This window comes from Sus scrofa, chromosome 12, assembly GCF_000003025.6.
Source record: "Sus scrofa isolate TJ Tabasco breed Duroc chromosome 12, Sscrofa11.1, whole genome shotgun sequence".
NCBI lineage: Eukaryota > Metazoa > Chordata > Mammalia > Artiodactyla > Suidae > Sus > Sus scrofa.
In genome coordinates this window covers 23554070-23573333 of record NC_010454.4, presented here as the reverse complement: position 1 = coordinate 23573333, position 19264 = coordinate 23554070, and the positions used below count along the sequence as shown (strand labels likewise).

At 57.2% G+C, this 19264-nt stretch overlaps 1 protein-coding gene across 11 annotated transcripts in view; it reads right to left on the bottom strand.

The window, feature by feature from the left end:
- The window catches only part of SRCIN1 (SRC kinase signaling inhibitor 1), a 77074-nt gene continuing 59583 nt past the window's right edge, over window positions 1774-19264 (bottom strand). For 7 of the 11 annotated variants that reach the window (XM_021067072.1, XM_021067076.1, XM_021067070.1 and 4 more), the window contains 7 exons: window positions 18890-19124; window positions 16887-17041; window positions 16422-16574; window positions 15694-15816; window positions 12545-13129; window positions 11385-11531; window positions 4373-4719 (listed from right to left, as the gene is read on the bottom strand). In XM_021067072.1, coding sequence (XP_020922731.1) covers window positions 4585-4719; window positions 11385-11531; window positions 12545-13129; window positions 15694-15816; window positions 16422-16574; window positions 16887-17041; window positions 18890-19124 — 1533 coding nt within the window. In that variant the 3' untranslated portion in view covers window positions 4373-4584. Of the gene's footprint in view, window positions 4720-11384; window positions 11532-12544; window positions 13130-14383; window positions 15817-16421; window positions 16575-16886; window positions 17042-18889; window positions 19125-19264 lie in introns of all 11 variants that reach the window. The other 4 variants (XR_001299583.2, XM_013980543.2, XM_005654016.3 and 1 more) reach the window with 4 other exon arrangements.

The window sequence follows — 19264 nt, the reverse complement described above, 5'->3', positions numbered from 1 at the left end:
AGTGTCAGGAAATCAATTCCGTGGGTTGTGATTAAATATTTACAACTGAACACCAAACAGCAGAGTGCATTGCATGTAGTAGGTGCTGTTTCATGAAATAAGTGGTTGTTTGTGCATGTGTATGTCTAAACCATTGAGACATAAAATGTCTTCCTTACTGTGAGTTATCATTTTTATTTTATTTTATTTTTGTCTTTGGAGGGCTGCACCTGCAGCATATGGAAGTTCCCGGGCTAGGGATCAAATCAGAGCCACAGCTGCCAGCCTATGCCACAGCCACAGCCATGCAGGATCTGAGCCATGTCTGTGACCTATGCTGCAGCTCTTGGCAACAACGCTGGATCTTTAACCCACTGAGTGAGGCCAGGGATAGAACCCGCATCCTCATGGGTACTAGTTGGGTTCTTAATCCACTGAGCCACAACAGGAACTCCTATAGTTGTTTTTTGTTGTTGTTGTTTTTAAAGTTTGAAAGTTGATGTTCTTGAAAGGAGAGATGGATACCATTAAGGGGTCATCCCACCCAAAGGGCAGGAGGCTGAGACCCGACCCAGGGCACTGCTGGAGGTAATCGGACCCTACTTGGTTTAGGTGGTGGGGGAAGCATTGGGTTTGGAGCCAGGAAGAGCTGGACTCTGCATCTAACCAGTTGTATGACTCTGGGCAAGACACCTAACGCCTCTGGCTCTGTCACCTGCAGAGCAGCCTCACCGATGGTGGAGAAGCACCAAGCTGGCTCCCATGAGTTAGTGGTGTTCTGCTCCAGTGTCCGGATGATGCTGGTTCTCAGGGGCTCTTGGGGGCAGCTGCAGCCCCAGGGCCCCCGTTTGAGCCCCTCCTGCGTGCTGCCGGCTCAGTGGCCGGCGAGGCAGCTGGTTGTCAGGGATTCCCCATCCTTGGCCCCACCCACGCCAGCACCTTCCAGGGTGAAGAGGAGAAATAATGAGACAGCAGCCGCTAGGAAGGAGATCCAGGAGAGGAAAAAGAAACAAGTTTTATTCAAGCCCCAAACACTCGGCTAGAAAAACCGAAAAGGAGAGAGAGCAGGAAAGTGGGAGAAGAAAGGGGACATTAAAAAAGAGAGACAGAGAAAACACAGCAACCCTTTTCCATTTAGAAATTGTCAAGTTACACTGACAGAGGTCACAGAATATCCACAGAAGCCATCACTGCTACACCAACACGGGCCCTACGGGGTGGACAGGGTGGGGTGTGGAGCCGGGGCTTGCCCTGGGGGGGGGCCCAACCTGGGACCCCCCCTCTCAGAGCCTGGGGCCAAAGGCTCCTGGGGAAACAGCATATTGTGGAAGGGGTGGGAGAGAAACCCCCCATGCGAGTAACACAGCACAGTGGGCGGGGGCTAGGGGGACCAGGTACAGAGGTCCCCCCAGACGTCTTGGTTTTCTCTTGGTCAAGCACACACTGATGGACAGAGCAGCGAGGCGCATGCAGCTGAGGGGGCCTTGACGTGCTGCAGGTCTGAGAGGGCCGAGGGGCTGGGGGCTCTGGAGGGGAGCCGGAGCGAGTGGTGCAGGGACAATGGAACACACGCAGGTGCTCCCACCCTCGGGGTGTACACTCACGTGCACACACACACACACCTGCACACGCAGCTCACATGCCTCCACGTACACCCCTCTGTCCACACGCATACAGGTCTCACAGCTGCACACACATGTCCTGAGCACCCTCCCACGCCAACCTCTTCCACACCAGTGGGCAGGTGGATGCGTGCCAAGGCCCAGGCTGGTTACATGCACTGCAGCGCACACGCCTCCCTGCACACACGTGTGGCACGTCATGCTGGTGCACACTCATGCTTCCTTCCCTCCACACACACGAGTAAGTGGACTTGTGCAATGGACATGCGCGTGCGCGCACACACACACACACACACACACACACACAGAGGCTGTGCACAACTCCTCGAAGCCCATAAATGTGCAGGCACCAAACTGAAAGGAAGATGCAAATTCCACTGGGCTCCAGGTGAGCAGGTGGGGTGGGGCCCAGGGCTCCCTCCAAGTGTCCTCTTGCGGATGGACGTGCCCCTCCCCCTCCCCCCACAAAGGGACATTCAACTCAGGACAGTGACGATGGGGCACACGTTCAGGGCACCGGGCTGAGGGTGGGCGGTGGGGGGGGGCAAGGGAAAAGTCGCAAGCAAAGAGTAATGGAGCGGAGGGAGGAGGGGGCACCACTCCCCCCTCCCCTCCCAAGTCAAGGGGTCTCTGTACAGCCAAATCGAACCAAACCGTTTCACTGGACCACAGAAGCCAGGCTGATGTGCCCACCCTCCAGCCCCCTCCCCCGCCAAAACAGCGGCCAGGGAGAGAGCGCCGTGGTTTCCTTTTTTTTTTTCTTTTTTAAATATTTATATATATTTATATTACGTATATTATATATATATAATATGTAAATATATTTTTAAAACAATATAAAATGTTAAGACACTTCACTTAAATGTAAAGAGTTGCCTGCAATTAAAAGTAATTGCATCATTTATGAGGTCCTTTTTTTTTTTTCTATTTTTCAGGGTTTTTTTTTTTTCCGGAGGGATTTTTTTTTTTCCTCTTTTGTTATTTTTCAAAAAGGCTTGCTTGCCTTTGTACAAAAATGATCCAAAGCTAGAAAACAAGGATGAACCAACAAAAACAACAACAAAAAAGAAAGAAATGAAGAAACACAACCCGGCTCCCCCTCCCTCCCCAACCCTCAATAGCTCCCCCTGGCTCTCAAGCACCAGGCCGCAGGGTCTAGGAGGTTCTGCCCCTTCAATGGCTCCTTCTTTCTGTGCTTCCTCGGTGAGGGGAGGGGGGGGTGACTAATCCCAACCCCCGTCTCCTGTGCTTATCCCACTTTGTGCTCCAAATAGGAATCCTGCTCCCTGGGGACCTCACTCCACCCTCCTCCTCCCCCACACACATCATCTCCCTGCTGGCTGCTCGCTGTGCCCTGGGGGCGGCCCGGGCCCCAAGACTCAAAATTGGTTCTCCCTCCTCTTCTCAGGACCTGGGCCCAAAGCCTCACTGGCCGCAGCCACTGCAAGGCAGGCGCCCACAGGTTGGGGGCGCTGTGGCTGGTCGGTCAGGTCTCAGGGACCCTCAGGGATCTCACCCAGGGTCACCAGCTCCTCATTTACAAAATGCATCTCACTCCTTCCCTGAAAACCCTCAGGTCTCAAAAAGGATGACTGAAGGTCAAGTCCCCCCCACCTGGGGGGTCAGAGCTGTGTCCTCACTGCCCCCCATTTATTCCCCCAACTTCCCTCCCGACCAGACCCTTCCCGCCCCCCAGGCCTCAAAGGCTCATTTGCTAGGCCCTTCGTTCTTGCCCACCCCACCCCCATTAAATAAGTTAATGCCATTTAAAGTGCTAAATTAGGAAACTAAAAGTAACAATACCCCTCCAGAGGGGCCGCCCTCTCCCAAGGCAGTGTCCCCAGTGCCCGGCTGTCTGCTCAACGCCCGCGTCCACAACCAGCAGTCCCGAGGGGCCCCTCCCTCTGATGGGCACAAGCCGGGCAGCTCCTCACCACAGGAAGGCGGCTCCGGGAAGCCAGCTCCTTTCCGGGGACGGGGACGCACAGATTCGACGGCCTCACGCCACCCCGAGCGAGGCCCCTCCACCTCCTGCCTCCCTCTGCGGCCCGTCCTCTTGACTCCCGGGCCCACCAGGGCAGGAGCCGGTGGGAGCAGAGAAGCCTCGGCGTTCAGTCACGTCCCCAGGGTGGACAGGAGGGGCGCCTCCAGGGCCAGAGTCTCCCCACGTCCCACCTGCCAGCCTGATACTGGGGTCGGTCCAATGTCCGGGTTTGCCTCCAGGAAGGTTTCCGAGGAAGGGGAGAGGGAACGCCTCGTCGTCGTCGTCGTTGTCGCTCCAAGTCTCCGTGGCTCAGAGTTTGTTTGGAGTGCGCTTGGGAAGGTTGGGGGAAAGGCGAGAAGGGAGGGGAGGAACGTCAGGGTGGGCTTGGGAGCGGCGCGGGGAAGAGGAAGAGGGGGGATGACAGGAAGTGCGCCATTTTGAACAGGAAGTCGAGGGAAGGTGGGGGTGTGTGGGTTTCTCATTTTACTGGTTTGCTTGGGTTTTTTTAATTATTAAAAAAAAAAAAAAAAAAAAAAAGATGGGAGTTCCCGTCATGGCGCAGTGGTTAACGAATCCAAGTAGGAACCATGAGGTTTCGGGTTCGATCCCTGGCCTCGCTCAGTGGGTTAAGGATCCGGCGTTGCCGTGAGCTGTGGTGTAGGTTGCAGACAAGGCTCGGATCTGGCATTGCTGTGGCTCTGGTGTAGGCCAGCGGCTGCAGCTCCGATTAGACTCCGAGCCTGGGAACCTCCATATGTCTCGGGTGCGGCCCTAGAAAAAGACCAAAAAAAAAAAAAAAAAAAAAAAAAAGATAATTAAAAGTAGTCATTTAAAAAACCGAAAACACCAACAGGGAATGGGCCGAGAGAGCTGAGCAGGGCCACATCTGCCGTAAACCCCTTGGAGGGTCTGGAGGATGGGGTAGGAAGGAAGGGAAGAGGAGAGAGAGAAATGGCAGCGATGGGGGTGGCAGGCTGGGGTGGGGGTATAAGGAAGCTTCTAGAAGGAGATGGAAGAATTCCTCGCCCCAAAGGAAGTCAATACGGGGATGGAGGTTCTGGAAGCCGAGGGCTTTTCTGAGACTGGGCTTGAGGTCTCGTTTGACCCGCTCATCTCTTTAGATGGTTTAGTGGCCTGGAACAAAAAGAAGGGTCAGGGGTCAGACAGCGGAAGAGGAGCCTTCATGCTGGCTACCAGCTAAAAGTTTTTTAAAAAATGAAAAATCTCGGAGTTCCCGTGATGGCGCAGTGGTTAACGAATCTGACTGGGAACCATGAGGTTGCAGGTTCGATCCCTGCCCTTGCTCAGTGGGTTAACGATCCGGCATTGCCGTGAGCTGTGGTGTAGGTTGCAGACGTGGCTCGGATCCTGTGCTGCTGTGGCTCTGGCATAGGCCAGCAGCTATAGCTGCGATTCGACCCCTAGCCTGGGAACCTCCATATGCCGCAGGAGCGGCCTAAGAAATGGCAAAAAGACAAAAAAATAAAAGAATAAAAAAATGGGAGTTCCCGTCGTGGCGCAGTGGTTAACGAATCCGACTAGGAACCATGAGGTCGCGGGTTCGATCCCTGCCCTTGCTCAGTGGGTTAACGATCCGGCGTTGCCGTGAGCTGTGGTGTAGGTTGCAGACGCGGCTCGGATCCTGCGTTGCTGTGGCTCTGGTGTAGGCTGGTGGCTACAGCTCCGATTCAACCCCTAGCCTGGGAACCTCCATATGCCGCGGGAGCGGCCCAAGAAATAGCAACAACAACAACAACAACAACAAAAGACAAAAAAAGACAAAAGACAAAAAAAAAAAAAAAAAAAAAAAAAAAAAAAAAAAAGAATAAAAAAATGAAAAATCTCCACAAATCCAAGAGAAAATTAATTGCAAAAAGTAAAAATCAGAGGAGCATCTTGGAGAGAGTGGTCCTGAAATGGGAGGAGGGGGGCACAGGGTTGGACCAAAAAGCCTGGGAACTGGGCTGGAGGGTAGGTCCACGGTTACTGATAAAGAGAGGAGTTGGGAGACCAGAGAAGCCCAAGGGAGGGCAGCCCAGGACCGGGATGGGGACCAGGACAGGGACAGGGACCAGGACCAGACCAGATGGGGAGTGGGGCAAGGCAGGAGAGGGGAGGAGGAAGTGAACCCTTAGCTGCAAAGAGGAGATGGGAGGGGACAGCCCAGCTGGGAGGAAGGGGGCTCTTTGTTCCAACCAGCCAGCAGCCCAGCCCCAGCCCCTTCCAGCCTCAGCAGGTCTCAACAGTGGCAGCTGAGTAAGCCTGTCCTCCTGGTAGCACTTCTCTAGAGACCCGCACACCTTCTGTCCCCACAAGTGTTTCTCCAGCTTTGAGCTGTGCCTTGTGGGCAATGGAAGGTGACGTCATCCTTTCATGACATGTCCTGCTCTCAATGGTCACTTCTTTTTCTTTTTTGGCTTTTAAGGACCACACCCGTGGCATATAGGGGTTCCCGGGCTAGGGGTCTAATCAGAGCTATAGCTGTCTGCCTACACCACAGCCACAGCAACTAAGATCCAAGCTGTGTCTGCGACTACACCACAGCTCACAGCAACGCTGGATCTTTAACCCACTGAGTGAGGGCAGGGATTGAACCCGAAACCTCATGGTTCCTAGTCGGATTCACTTCTGCTGTGCCATGATGGGAACACCTCTGTGGTCACTTCTGATAGAAGCAGCTGTGCCCCGCCACCCCCACCCCGCCCCCACCCCCTCCAGCAGACTCTTTGCATCCGCACGGGTCCTGGAGGTGTGATATGGTTCCAGAGCCATGTGCATCACCTCGAGGGGGAGAGCGTGTCACCAGTGCAGATTCCTGGGCCCCACCCCAGACTTCATCTCTAAGGTGAGCTCAGGAACCTGCATTTTAGGCCCCAGGTGATCCTGCTGCACAGTTAGCTCTGAGATCCACTGCGTGAGGACTATACGAAGCGGGGTTTCTCCCTGTAGTTGGATCCACTGCCCCTCCTGGCCTTGCTTAGCTACTACTGTGATAACTGAACCACTCTGATAAAAAAAGACAGAAGGGGAGTTCCTGCTGTGGTGCAGCAGGTTAAGGACTTGGTGTTGCTGCAGATGTCGCATAGGTCACAGTTGCTGCTCAGATTCAATTCCTGGCCCAGGAACTTTTATAGGCCTTGGGCACAGGCAAACAAACAAACAAAAAAAAAACAGTTCTTGGAAGTTCCCATTGTGGTTCAGAGGAAACAAACCCGACTAATATCCATGAGGATGCGGGTTCGATCCCTGGCCCTGCTCAGTGGGTTAGGGATCCGGCATTGCTGTGCAGCTACAGCTCCAATTAGACCCCTAGCCTGGGAACCTCCGTATGCCTGACATGAGGCCCTATAAAAGCAAAAAGCAAAAAATAAATAAATCAATAAAAGATCTGGCATTGCCATAAGCTGCAATGTAGGTCATAGACTCGGCTCAGATTCAGTGTTGCCGTGGGTATGGTGTATACTGGCAGCTGTAGCTCCAATTTGACCCCCAGCCTGGGAACCTCCATATGCCCCACACGAGGCCCTATAAAAGCCAAAAGCAACAAACAAACAAAAAACTCCCCCAGGAGTTCTCTGATAGCCTAGATGGTTAAGGCTCCTGTGTGTTCACTGCTGTGGCTCAGGTCACTGCTGTGGCACAGGTTAGATACCTGGCCTGGGAACTCCCAGATGCTGTGGGTGTGGTAAAAAAAGAAAAAGAGAGAAAAGAGAGAACCTGAAATAAACATTGCAACTCTCATTTATAAAAAAGAGAGAGGACTGGAAGCAGAGTGGCATGGCACGCCGCCAGAGACTTCCTGCAGGTTAGGTCTGGGCAGGGTCATCCATGTCTCCCCCACCTACACTACCACCCAGCAGCTGGGCAGCCTCTAGCAGATGCCCCGCAGAGGGAAAGCTAGATGGTGCCTCCCGCAGCCTGGAAGGGAACCAAGGAGAGTGCATGCACCTGTCGGGCTGACAGTGAACTTGCCCTTGAGGTTGCTGATCATATTTCTTCCTCCACACGAGCACAGGAGCCATCTGGCCTTTGCTCCCTACCCTGTAGTCTGCAGCCTACATTCTTTCCTTGATGGAAATCCAGCCAAGAGCTCCTTGTTTGGGTTTTCTAACCCCGCCCGTCTTGACTATGGCTGCTTATCCTTCTTTAGAGGGGTTCCAGGCCTGCAGCCCCAGATCCTTCCAATCATTTGGCCTCTGGCTGAGTGCCACATGCCAGGCCTGGCCCGTGTGTGCAGGGTCCCTGTACCTGCATCCAGAGACAGACTTTTTTTTTTTTTTTTTTTTTTTTTTTTGTCTTTTTGCCATTTTCTTGGGCCGCTCCCGCGGCATCCGGAGGTTTCTAGGCTAGGGGTCAAATCGGAGCTGTAGCCACTGGCCTACGCCAGAGCCACAGCAACTAAGATCCAAGCCTCGTCTGTGACCTACACCACAGCTCACGGCAACGCTGGATCCTTAACCCACTGAACGAGGCCAGGGATCGAACTGCCATCCTCATGGATACTAGTTGGGTTGGTTACTGCTGAGCCACAACGGGAACTCCCCGGACTTCCTGTTTTGTGAGACAATACTTTTCCTTGTTGCTTAAGCCATTTTGAATTTCTCTTGCTTGCAGCTAAAAGCATTCCAATTGCTACATGTGAGGCCCGATGCTGCTCCCCTAATGTGCTCATCTAGAGTATTTCTGTCACTTGGGCTCTCTCCCCAGGGCCTGGTGACACCTAGAGGTCCAACTCCCCTGGTACCTCAACATCTCCTGTCCCCTTCATTAGTCTCTTCATTTGAGCCATCTGAGGGTGTTCAACAGATGTCTTAGCCCAGGTAGAAGAGGGGGATGTCCGGTTTCAGGCCCGCACCAAGCCCTTGATCCTTGCACCCCTGGGAATCTGGCTCCCATCCCACCTCTGAACCTTGAGCACAACATCAGAGAGCTTTTCCTCCATCATTTCCTCGTATTTCTCTGTAGTACCAGGCACTGTACTATCCTGGTACAGTGCCTGGCACAAGGTACCCTATCCTGGAACCTTCTCTGCTCCTCTACCCATTTCTGCCACTCTGGTCCCTCCCGCTCAACATTGTCAAGGCAGCTCCCAGCTCCTAGTATTAGAACCATGGGGAGTTCCCGTCATGGCTCAGTGGTTAACAAACATGACTAGCATCCATGAGGATGGCAGTTCAATCCCTGGCCTCACTCAGTGGGTTAAGGATCTGGCGTTGCCGAGAGCTGGGTGTAGGTCACAGACGCGGCTCGGATCCAGCGTTGCTGGGGCTGTGGTGTAGGCTGGCAGCTGTAGCTCCACTTCGACCCCTAGCCTGGGAACCTCCGTATGCCTCGGGTGTGGCCCTAAAAAATAGGTTAAAAAACAAAACCCATCCTCTATCAGAACCATGGGATGAGGGAGAGGCCTCCACCCAGCCCTTGGCCCTGACAAAGGTAAAGAGCAGCCAAGCACAGTGGTGCCTCCTTTGGGGCGGGCTCTGTGGCTTCCAAAGCTCTTCCCCACACTTGGCGTTATGCAGGCTCAGAAGCCTGCCCCAGGGTTTGCTCCCCACTGTACAGATGAGAAAAGGGCCTGTGCAAGCAGAGGACTTTGACCAGGGTCACAGCGGAGCTGGGATGGAGCAGTGCCCTGGCTCAAGGACGGAGGCCCAGGAGATGCAGGGTGGCTGGGACAAGTGGAGGGGCTGGGAGGGCTGGGCAGAGGGAGCCAAGGCTGGTGGTGAAACGCCAGGGCAGCCTTTGAGGGAGTTTCCACGTTCTTACTGGGTAGGGGCTGGAGGGCATGGCTTGTAAGCCAGGAGAGTGACAGAAACAGCCCTCTGCACCCTGCAGGCCTGGGACGGGAGGCTGGCGGTCACAGAAATCACAGGGACACCTTAGAGGGGCATGCACTGGGGTGGTGAGCCACAAGGTAATTTCTGTCTCCTGCCTCTTTTTTTTTTTTTTCCTCTTTTTTTCTCAGCTGTGGAGGCACGTGGAAATTCCCAGGCCAAGGATCGAACCTGCGCCACAGCAGTGACCCAAGCTGCTGCAGTGACAACACCAGATCCTGAACCCACTGCACTGCAAGAGAACTCCCTTCCCTGCCTCTTTGTAGCATTGCTTCACTTTAAAACATTTCCACAAGGGACATGCAATATTTCATTAGAGAGGAGATGCTTTTTTTAAAAGAAAGCTTACTAGAAAGAGTGAGAGTGAGAGAGACCATCAGACCGGTGGTGCGGGAAGCAAGAACCGCCTCAGACCTGGAGGAGGTGGGGGGGCAGGGGGAGCTCGGCGTGGGTGACTTTCCCCGAGGGGAGGGCAGCTGGGATAGGCTCGAGCTCAGAACAGAGACTGGGCAGGGACGGGTGGCGCCCGGTGCCTAAGGAGAGGAGCGTGTGGTACGAGGAGCAAAAAAGTGGAGGATGGGCATGGGGAAGCTGGGCACAGAAGCCTGAAGAGGTGGGCAGAGGACAGAGCGCCCGGGGCTGCCAGAGCCCTGGGGTGAGAAGGGCTTTGGGATTTTGTGGCCCCCGTCCTGGCTCTGAGGCCACCTTGCTGTAGGCCCTTGGGAAGTCCCTTTCTTTCTCTGAGCTGTCCCCTTGTCTGTAAAGGAGGCAGTGGGACTTGCCCATCTCTAACCTCCTGCCTGTGAGCCTAGAACCTGCTTCAAGCCACAGCATCTGGACATCTCCCAGCCCCCACGCCCACCCAAGCTCACGATGGGCCTGGCTGGACACACAGGAGCCGCTTGGAAATATCTGCTGAACCCCAGGAGTGCCCCACACATCTCTTTCAACGTCTAGGCCCGACGACCACCCACCCTGAGACTTCTGACCAGGCCACAGATGGGCCACAGGGCAGAGACGCCCACGGATGAGGTTGTCAACTCTATATACCATCCCCAAGCCCGCTAATTAATAATTTTTTTTGTCTTTTTATGGCCACACCCGCGGCATATGGAAGTTCCCAGGCCAGGGGTTGAATGGGAGCTGTAGCTGCCAGCCTACACCACAGCCACAGCCACTCGGAGTCTGAGCCAAGTCTGTGACCTACACCACAGCTCACGGCAATGCTGGATCCTTAACCCTCTGAGCGAGGCCAGGGATTGAACCTGTGTCCTCATGGATACTAGTCAGATTCGTTTCTGCTGAGCCAGGACAGGAACTCCACCAAGCCCTCTAATTAAATCGGAAAGAGGGTGCAGCAACCCCCCCCCACTCCCACCCCATCTGGGGGCCGAAGTACAGTTCCCCTTTCTCCCCCTCCACATTAATGTCAGCAGGGACCCTGCTGCAAGGCAAACACAAGACTGAGAAGTAGGTGCAAAAATTGGTTTCTCCCTCAGCTGGGAGGTGGCCTAAGAGCTGAGAAGGAGGCTGAGATGAGAGTGGCAGAACTTGAGAGCAGAGAGAAGACAGGCGAGGAGAGGAGGGGCGGGGCAGGAAGATGGGGGCGGGGCGTGGAGGCTCCTCCCACACCCCCAGGCCTGGCCTTAGACCCACGCAGGTGTTGGCCGGGCTCTGAACCAACACTCCACCTCCTCCAGGAGCAGCTGGGCCTCTCTGGCCCTGAGTGAGGGGCCTTCGGAGAGGGCCGTGATCTGGCTGAGAACATAGGGCCGTGGGCTTGGGGACAGGAGGGAGACGATGCCCCAAGGGACTGGGGGGGGGGCAGTGCTGGCAGGGAGGATCTCTTTGGGCAGCCGGCAGGACAGTGGGCACAGGAACACTGACAAAAGCGCACAGCATGGCCAGTAGGGAGTGGGAGGTGGTCAGGAGGGGGCCCGGGCCCTACCCCTGGGGTGCCTGACTTACCTGCTGCTGGGCCTGGATCCTCATGTACTCAGCCCTCTGCTTGCCGTGCTTGCCTTTGTCAGGGCTGCTGGCCTGGCCCTGGGCCGCCTTCAGCCGCGAAGCCCCTGGAGTCACCACCTTCATGGGTGGCACACTGCCTCCGCCGCTCTGCAGGAAGAGGAACAGGGTGGGGTTGGAGGTGGGATCCCACAGGAACCCTGGGCACAGTGGTCACTCTGGAGAGCCCCTCCCGGCTCCACGTTCCTGTCCAGGGCTCAGGCCCACTCTCTGAGGCCAGGTTTAAGGCCTCCTTGCAGGAGAAGGGACGAGGCCCCCCCAGCCAGAGTCCCAACAGCTCCTGAGAACTTTGGTGGCTACCTGGAGTAGCCCAGGGGCAGCTGGTGCCCTTCTGAGGGGCCACTTTTAAAGTGAGGGTGCCTGGTACCACCCACTTCTGGCCAGGGGCACCATCCAGGGCCCAGGAGAACATGCCTGAGATTTGGGAGAGAGATCTTGTGTTTTTTTTTTTTTTTTTTTTGGTCCGCTCTCCTGGCATGTATAAGTTCTGGAGCCAAGGATCGAACCCATGCCACAGCAGCAACCCAAGCTGCTGCAGTGACAAGGCAGGATCCTTAACCCGTTGCCTCACAAGAGAGCTCCGAGAGGTCTTTATAATGGCAGACAAAGTAGGACTGGCGGTCCCATGCCACATCTTCCTCTGAATGGAGGATGGGCCAAAGTTTCCCTAGAGATGGATGGTCCAGCCCCCTGAATCCCCCCACGGGGACCAGGCCTGCCCAGAAAGGCTCTGGGCATCCAGAGGCGCAGGCAGAGAAACAACAGAGACAGAGAGCAGACAGGAGAGGGGAGGGGAGTGTGGGGGATGGAAAAGGAGGAGAGAACTTTATTTGTTGGTTTACAGACACAGAGCAGAGGGGAGAGGCCCGGTCCCCGCCTGGGCTGGTTAGGCCAAGCCCTGGATAGGCCAGCTTCCCAGCCTCCCTGGGGCTCTGCCTGCAACCCAGGCCTGACGCCAGGCTCCTGGGATGGTGGCGGGTGCTGAGAGAAGGCCAGGGAGAGGAGGAGGTGGGCGTGGTGCTTCTGCAGCCCCCCACTCCCTCCAGCTCAGAAGAGACTGGAGCCTGAAGACAAGAGGAGAAGATGGGGGAGGAGGCAGCCACCTGGGGACCAGGGGCCGGGGGTGGGGGGCTGCCAGCGGGCCCTGTGGCAGGGTCTGTGCCCAACTGGTTCAGGGTGGCTTCCAGCTCCCGAAGTGTCTCCTCCAGGCTGTCCATCCGCTGGGTGGTGGCACCGTGCCCCGTGTGGCCCAGGCCAGCATTACACTGACCCGGGTGCTCCCCTCTGCAGGGCTGGGCATCGTGTCCAGAGTCCTTAAGCATCTCCTCTGGGGGGGTCTCAGCAGTGGGGGGCTCCCGGGTCCTGGCTGGAGCAAGTCCCAGAGCACAGGGGACCCCAGCTCCTCCCTTTTCTGGGCTGCAGCCCGTGGCCTCCAGTCTTTGCAGAGCCGCCCCTTCCTGCTCTGGCATCAAGCTGTTCCTGGGCTGGGAAGCCGTGGCCACTACCCCTGGCAGGGTCCGTGGACAATCCCAGCCCCTCCTTCTGCCAGGCAGGGTCCGGGGTCGTGGGGTGGGGGCTGTCCTGGGACCTGGCTCCTCAAGCCTGGACTCTGGTGGGGAGGGCGGGTTGGGGGCGCACTCAGTCAAGATGATCCGGGGGACGCAGAAGGACCTGGGGCCTGTGGCAGCCTGGGGGGGAAAAGAAGGATGAGGCAGAGCATGATCCCTGCCCCCAAAACACCCCGGGGCGGGAATGGAGGGTCGCACCAGCCCCTTCCTTTCAGAGATGGGGAAACTGAGGCAGGGGAGGGTCTTGGTCAAGCTCACCTAGCAAACCAGAGGCTAAGCTGGGACTAGAACTCTGGCCTCTTTCCCCCACAGCCTACAGTCTCCCCCTTCCTGGCAAAGGTGCCAGTTTACCGAGGAGCACAGCCCCATGCTTACATCTCATCGCCCGTGTTAAAGTCTGGGGGCAGGTCTCCTAGTTTCTGCCAGGAGTCTGCCCATCTGGGCAACGACGTGAGGCTGGTGGGGGATGACGTGGGCTCATGTGGGCATGTGCTCAGAACAGGGTCTGATAGAGACTAGCTATTTGTTGAACTGAACTGAGACCCGCAGTCTCTGGCCTGGAATGGAGGGGCTCACATCCTCGTCTCAGGCCAGAGACTCCTGGTCTCCTCGCCTACGGTGGGAGCTTTCTCCGAGGGCTTCACAGCCACAAGGGGAGGGGCTCAGGCAAGTCCCTCTGCTGCACAGGCTTGTGGGGGAGCTAGAGCATCTGCCTCTGGGTGAGCGGCCCCGGCTCTGCCTTTGGTGGGAGCACAGAGGGGGGCCTACCCCCCTTGGGTGATTCTGGTCTAATTCTGAGCAGTCTTGTCCCAAGAATTGCCATACACAGCTTCACCTTTCATCCCTATTGTATCCCATGAAATGGCTACTACTCTCATCACTTTTTTTCTGATCTTTTTGTCTTTTTAGGGCCATACCTGCGACATATGGAAGTTCCCCGGCTAGGGGTCCCATCGGAGCTGTAGGTGCTGGCCTACGCCAAAGCCACAGCCACGCAGGATCCGAGCCACGTCTGCAACCTACACCACAGCTCACGGCAATGCCGGATCCTTAACCCACTGAGCAAGGCCAGGAATCAAACCCGCAACTTCATGGTTCCTAGTCGGATTCGTTTCTGCTGCGCCACGATGGGAACTCCTACTCTCATCACTTTACAGATGAGGAAACTGCGGTGGCAGGGGGTGTCATGGACTTGACCCAAGGTCACTTCACCACGGCTACCAAGTGGCAGAGCCAGGATTTGAACCCAGTCAGTCTGACTCCAAGTCCCGTGCTCTTTCCACTAACAGGAACCATGGGGAGATGCATGGGGGCAGCAGGGACTCTCCCAGCCCCCCTCCCAAGACAGCCCACCCAGCCCTGTCACCTGCTTACCTGGAGGTGGGATGTGCAGACTGAGAAGGCAGAGAGGGCGGCCCATGCCCGCCCGGTTCCACTGCCTGATGGCGCCTCAGGATGCGGAGGCTCCGCCAGCCCGAAGGGCCAGCGGAGGAGCTTTCCCACTGGACCCCTTCAGGACTGGCTTCCAGGGCCAGAAGGGGGCAGTGGCTGGGTGCAGCAGGCCAAGGTGCTGAGGGCACAGCCAGCCAAGGGCAGCCCCGCCACACTACTCAAGCCCAGATGGCTCCTTGGAGCTCTGTGGCCACCCTCTGCCCGGCGGACAGCACTGTCCACCCATTTGGTGCCCATCTGCTCCCCTGGATCCAGAGCCAAAGCACCACTGGGCCTCAAGCTAGGCTAGAAGTCAGGCGGCGGCCAGCACAGAACCCACTGTGGGCCAATGGGACCAGATGAGGCAGGTGGGCACGTGTGTGCACGGGAGGCTCCCCTCCCCAGAGACAAGGCCCCCCTACTCCAACCTGACTGGGAGGAGGGAGAGAGTCCCGGACCACCGCCACCCCCCAAGCACAGTCCCCTGGGGTGCAGACCCCCAGCTCCCCCTCCCCAAGCACAGTCCCCTGGGGTGCAGACAGCAAGTCACCCTCGAACTCCCAAGACAGAATAAAAAGGAAGTAAGTGCAGCAGGACAGCAGCAAGGACTGCAGTTAGAGAGAAGGAAGAACTTCCCAATGCCAAAAGACAGAACCAGCAGCCAAGGAAGGGCAGGGGATTTTTTCCATCCCAAGCTCTCCGACCAGATGGGGCCACGGGAAGGAGGGAGGCTGGAAGTGGGCCTTTCTCCTGGGAGTCCTGGCCCCCAGGGCAAGGCGTGGATTCCAGTGGGAGCGCCCCCACCTGGCACGGGCAGCAGAGTAGGGCCTATGGGCTCAGGGGCTAGGCGAGGGCTCAGAACGAAGTCAGATTTTGAATCATGTACGGAGCGAGATCCAAACTTGGACCAAGACAAAACCCAGGCTTCGGGCCAGACCTAAACTCTGGCTACAGATCCAAACAAAATACCCAAGCCACCACGGGCCGGGCACGGAATCAAGCCTGTAAGGAAACGCAGACCCAAGGGGCCACCAAATACCAGGCTGCTGGCGTCTTGGAGAGGGAAGGGAGGGTTCTGCGCCGGTCCTTGGAGCGGGGGAGGGGGTGAGTCAGTCCACAGGGGTGAGGCTGTGGCAGTGCCAGGACCCAGGGATGTGACTGGTGTTCTAGCAGGTTAGCGTGAGAAGTGAGGAGAGGCAGCGTGGAGGCACAGGCAGAGAGAGCGCCGTGAGAGGTGGGGGGCAGCCCGTTACCTTCCATGTGGGGCCCGGGGCTGAGCCCCCAGGGGGCCCCAGGTCCTGGGGGGACAGCAAGGTGGGGATCGGCTGGCGGCGGGGCGTAGGGGGGAGGGGAGACACTGAGCTTCTCTCAAACACCTGGGGAGCAGAAGGTGGGGGGGCAGGTTTGAAGGAGGGGGCACAGGGAGGATGGGGGTGCTGGGCTCTGGCCCCGGGAACCATGGGGAGGGGTGGCCTGGGCTGGCCCTGGGGATCCCCCGCCTCACTCCTTGGCCCCTGGACGTGGCTGCTGGCCACTCTGCCCTGCGTTTGTCCCTTCTCAGAGGCCCTGGTGGCCCAGGTCTCCAGCCTCTGGGTGGGTGGGGGGGTTGCTGAGAACACCCACGTCTGGGTGATTTGCAGCACTGGGAGGGGCTCGAGGCACATGGATATGAGGTTGTCAGAGCATCTGTTGTCACAGCACTCGGAGATGGGGGTCACAGAGCATGGGAAGTGTTGGGGCCATTGCCGGGTGGTGTCAGAGACAATAAAATAGCATGCAAGGGGACACTTTAGATCCCCTCCCCCATTTTACAGTGGAGAAGCAGCTGAGGCGAAAAGGATGGGATCCTGAAGCAGCCTCGGGGCGGGGGGGCGTCCGGCCCCTGTCCTAGTCCAGGCACTTCGCCCTGGGGTCAGCCTGGCGGGGGGAAGGGCGCAGGGCCTGGCTGATGATGCGGGGGCCAGGCGCACCCCTGACCCACCTCCAGCTCTGCGATGATACGGTCCTCGTCGTCCTCGTCCTTGATGGCAGAGGCCATGATGGGGGGTGTGGAGGCCGGGCGGGCCACCTCGGACACGGTCCGGCGCAGCTTCACCTGGGGCTTCTGCACCTCCAGCTCCTCGGACTCTGCCTTCTGCAAGGCCCAGGCCCCCGTCAAGGCCGGGCTCTGTCCCCCTCCAGCACCAGCTCATGTCCTAGGCCCTGTCACGACCCATCGTCCACCTGCCCTGGCTCTTCATCTACCACTTGCTCTGTCCCCTGCCAGGATGGCCCCTTTCCCTTGGAGGAAGTCCAAGCCAGAAGCAGAGTCAGTACCCGCTGGCCTCCTTTCATTGCTTCTAGTTTCTCTGTGACAGGGGACCCCCCGCCAGAGGGTCCCCAGAAGTCATCTCTGGTATCCCCCCAATTCAACCCCCTTGTTCCCTACCCAAGGGCAGGCTGGTACCTTGATGAAGGCCGAGTCCTTCTTGCTGGTGACCACGACCTCTCCGGTGCGCGTGGTGGTCAGGCCGTGGGAGGAGGGGAAGCTCCGGCGGGGAGGGGGCGGTGGGGGAGACTTGGACGGCTTCTCCGTGCGGTATCGGGGCACCGTCAGCTCATCTGCGGGCAGCCAAGGGGCTGGGGGTCAGCGGCCCTGTAACCCTGGAGTCCATGTGCCACATCTGACTCCAAGGTTAGGATGACGTTTGCTTCCTCCTCCAGGGAGCGGGGAGAGGAGAGCTCAGAGGAAAGGCGCCAGGCTCTCCCTCTTCTCCGGGCGATCCAGCCCCAAGCCCCGCCCCTCCTCCTCTTACTGCGCTCTCATCCCTTGCTACTCAAAGGGTGGTCCAGGGACCAACAGCACCGGCAGCATCTGGGAGCTGGTTAGAAATGCAGAAGCTCGGGCACCACCCAGAGCTACTGGATCAGAATCCACATTCTAGCAGATCCCAGCTGATTTCACGGGCACGTGCCAGTTTGAGAACCACTGCTCTAAGCCATTCCTTTCCTGCCCGCCCTTCTGCCCTGCCCTGGCACAGAGCCTCATCCTTTCTCCATCCAGAGAGAGCGGTCAGAACTAATGCCAGGGTCTGGCCCCTCCCATTGGGCTCTCCCTCCCCAGTTCCTCCAGGGGTGAGGGCGGTTTCCTGGGCAACTTGGAGAAAAGTCACTCAAACCTGACATTCCTCTGCCTTTGACCCCTCCGTGGTTCCCCATGACCCCAAACTATGTTCAAGCTCCTTGGCCCAGCACCCGCCATGCCTGCCAACCTTTCAGCCTCAGCTCTGATTGCTACTCCCTGGCCTGGACCCTGCTGGGCAACACCAAACACATACCTCCAGGCGTTTGCATGTGCTGTTCTCTCTCCCTGGAATGTCCCCCCTCACTGGCCAGGCAAAGGCAAGAACCCATGGGAAGCCCTTCCTGCCCTCCCAGGACCTCAAGGACAGCCACAGCACCTCTGCTGCATTTAGCACCTACAACCTACTTCTTTTCTTTTCTTTTTTTCTTTCTTTTTTGCGTTTTTTTTTTTTTTTTTTTTTTTTTTTTTTTTTTTTTTTTTTGCTTTTTAGGGCTACACCCACGGCATAGGGAGGTTCCCAGGCTAGGGGTCCAATCAGAGCTATAGCTGCCCGCCTACACCACAGCTCACAGCAATGCCGGATCCTGAACCCACTGAGCGAGGCCAGGGATCAAACCCGCAACCTCATGGCTCCTAGTCGGATTCATTTCCGCTACACCACGAAAGGAACTCCTGCAGCCTATTTATAATTTACATACTAGGTATGGGCTGGAACAGGTTACTTAACCATATTGAGCCTTAGTGCCTTCATCCGTAAAATGGGAATAAAGACTGTATCTGGCTCCTGGGGTTGTTGCAAAATTATAAGGATTAATATAGCGAAAGCATTTGGAGCAGTTTTTGCCACACAGTAAGTGCTTGATAAACATAAATGTTGGTATCATTCTCCCAGTACATTTTAAGCTTCTTAAAACAGTCTTATCTCCTTATCCCCAGTGCTTAGCCCATAGTACATGCTTAACAAGTATATGTGGCGGGAATGAATAAATGAATGAATGATAATTGCCCTTTCTGGTTCGGGTTTCTGCCTCCCCGTGAGCCTACAGGCTCGGGGTGCAAAGGAACCGTGTCCAGATCACTCAGCGCTGTACCCCGTTGCACAGCCTCGCTCTGGGCACAGAAATTGCAAGCGGCCGACCCGCTGCCTGGACTTGCCCATCCTTCCCGCGTGGTCCTATCAGCGGCACAGGGCCCTGGGAAAATGCCTGGATGGAGTCCAGCGCCATCCCGGCCTTAATAGCTGAAGGTCAGGCCAGCACCTCCCTTCTCCGGCAGCTGGACCCCAAAGATTCTCAATCCCAAGCGCCTCTCCCATCAGCCGGAGCGCTGTGAGGCTGGGGCTCCCCTCCTCTGGGCTCTTCGCCAGCCCCCACTCTGCACCATACCTGAGCCTCTCCTCCCACTGGGCTCCGTTCGCGGGGCTGTCTTCTGGCCGTGGGGGATCTTGGGGGGCTTGTGGTCAGGGGTGGGGGCTGGGCCCGGGTGGGCCTTGCTCGCACAGTCCAGGTCGGGGATGGCCTTCAGGAGCTCCGCCTGTGTCTCCTCCAGCAGCCGGTTGATATCCTTGGCGCTGTACTGGGTCAGGGCTGCCCGCTTCTCCTCCCAGTCCCGCTCAGCAGCCTGGAGAGGAGGGGGTGACAGTCAGGGCTGAAGCGGCTGCCCTGCTCCTGGACCTACGGGGCCTCAGCCACACATGCAAGGCACAGAAAGGAAGGCTCCCGTCCCGTCTGGCCCCCAGAGGGCCCTCTGGCTTCTCCTTG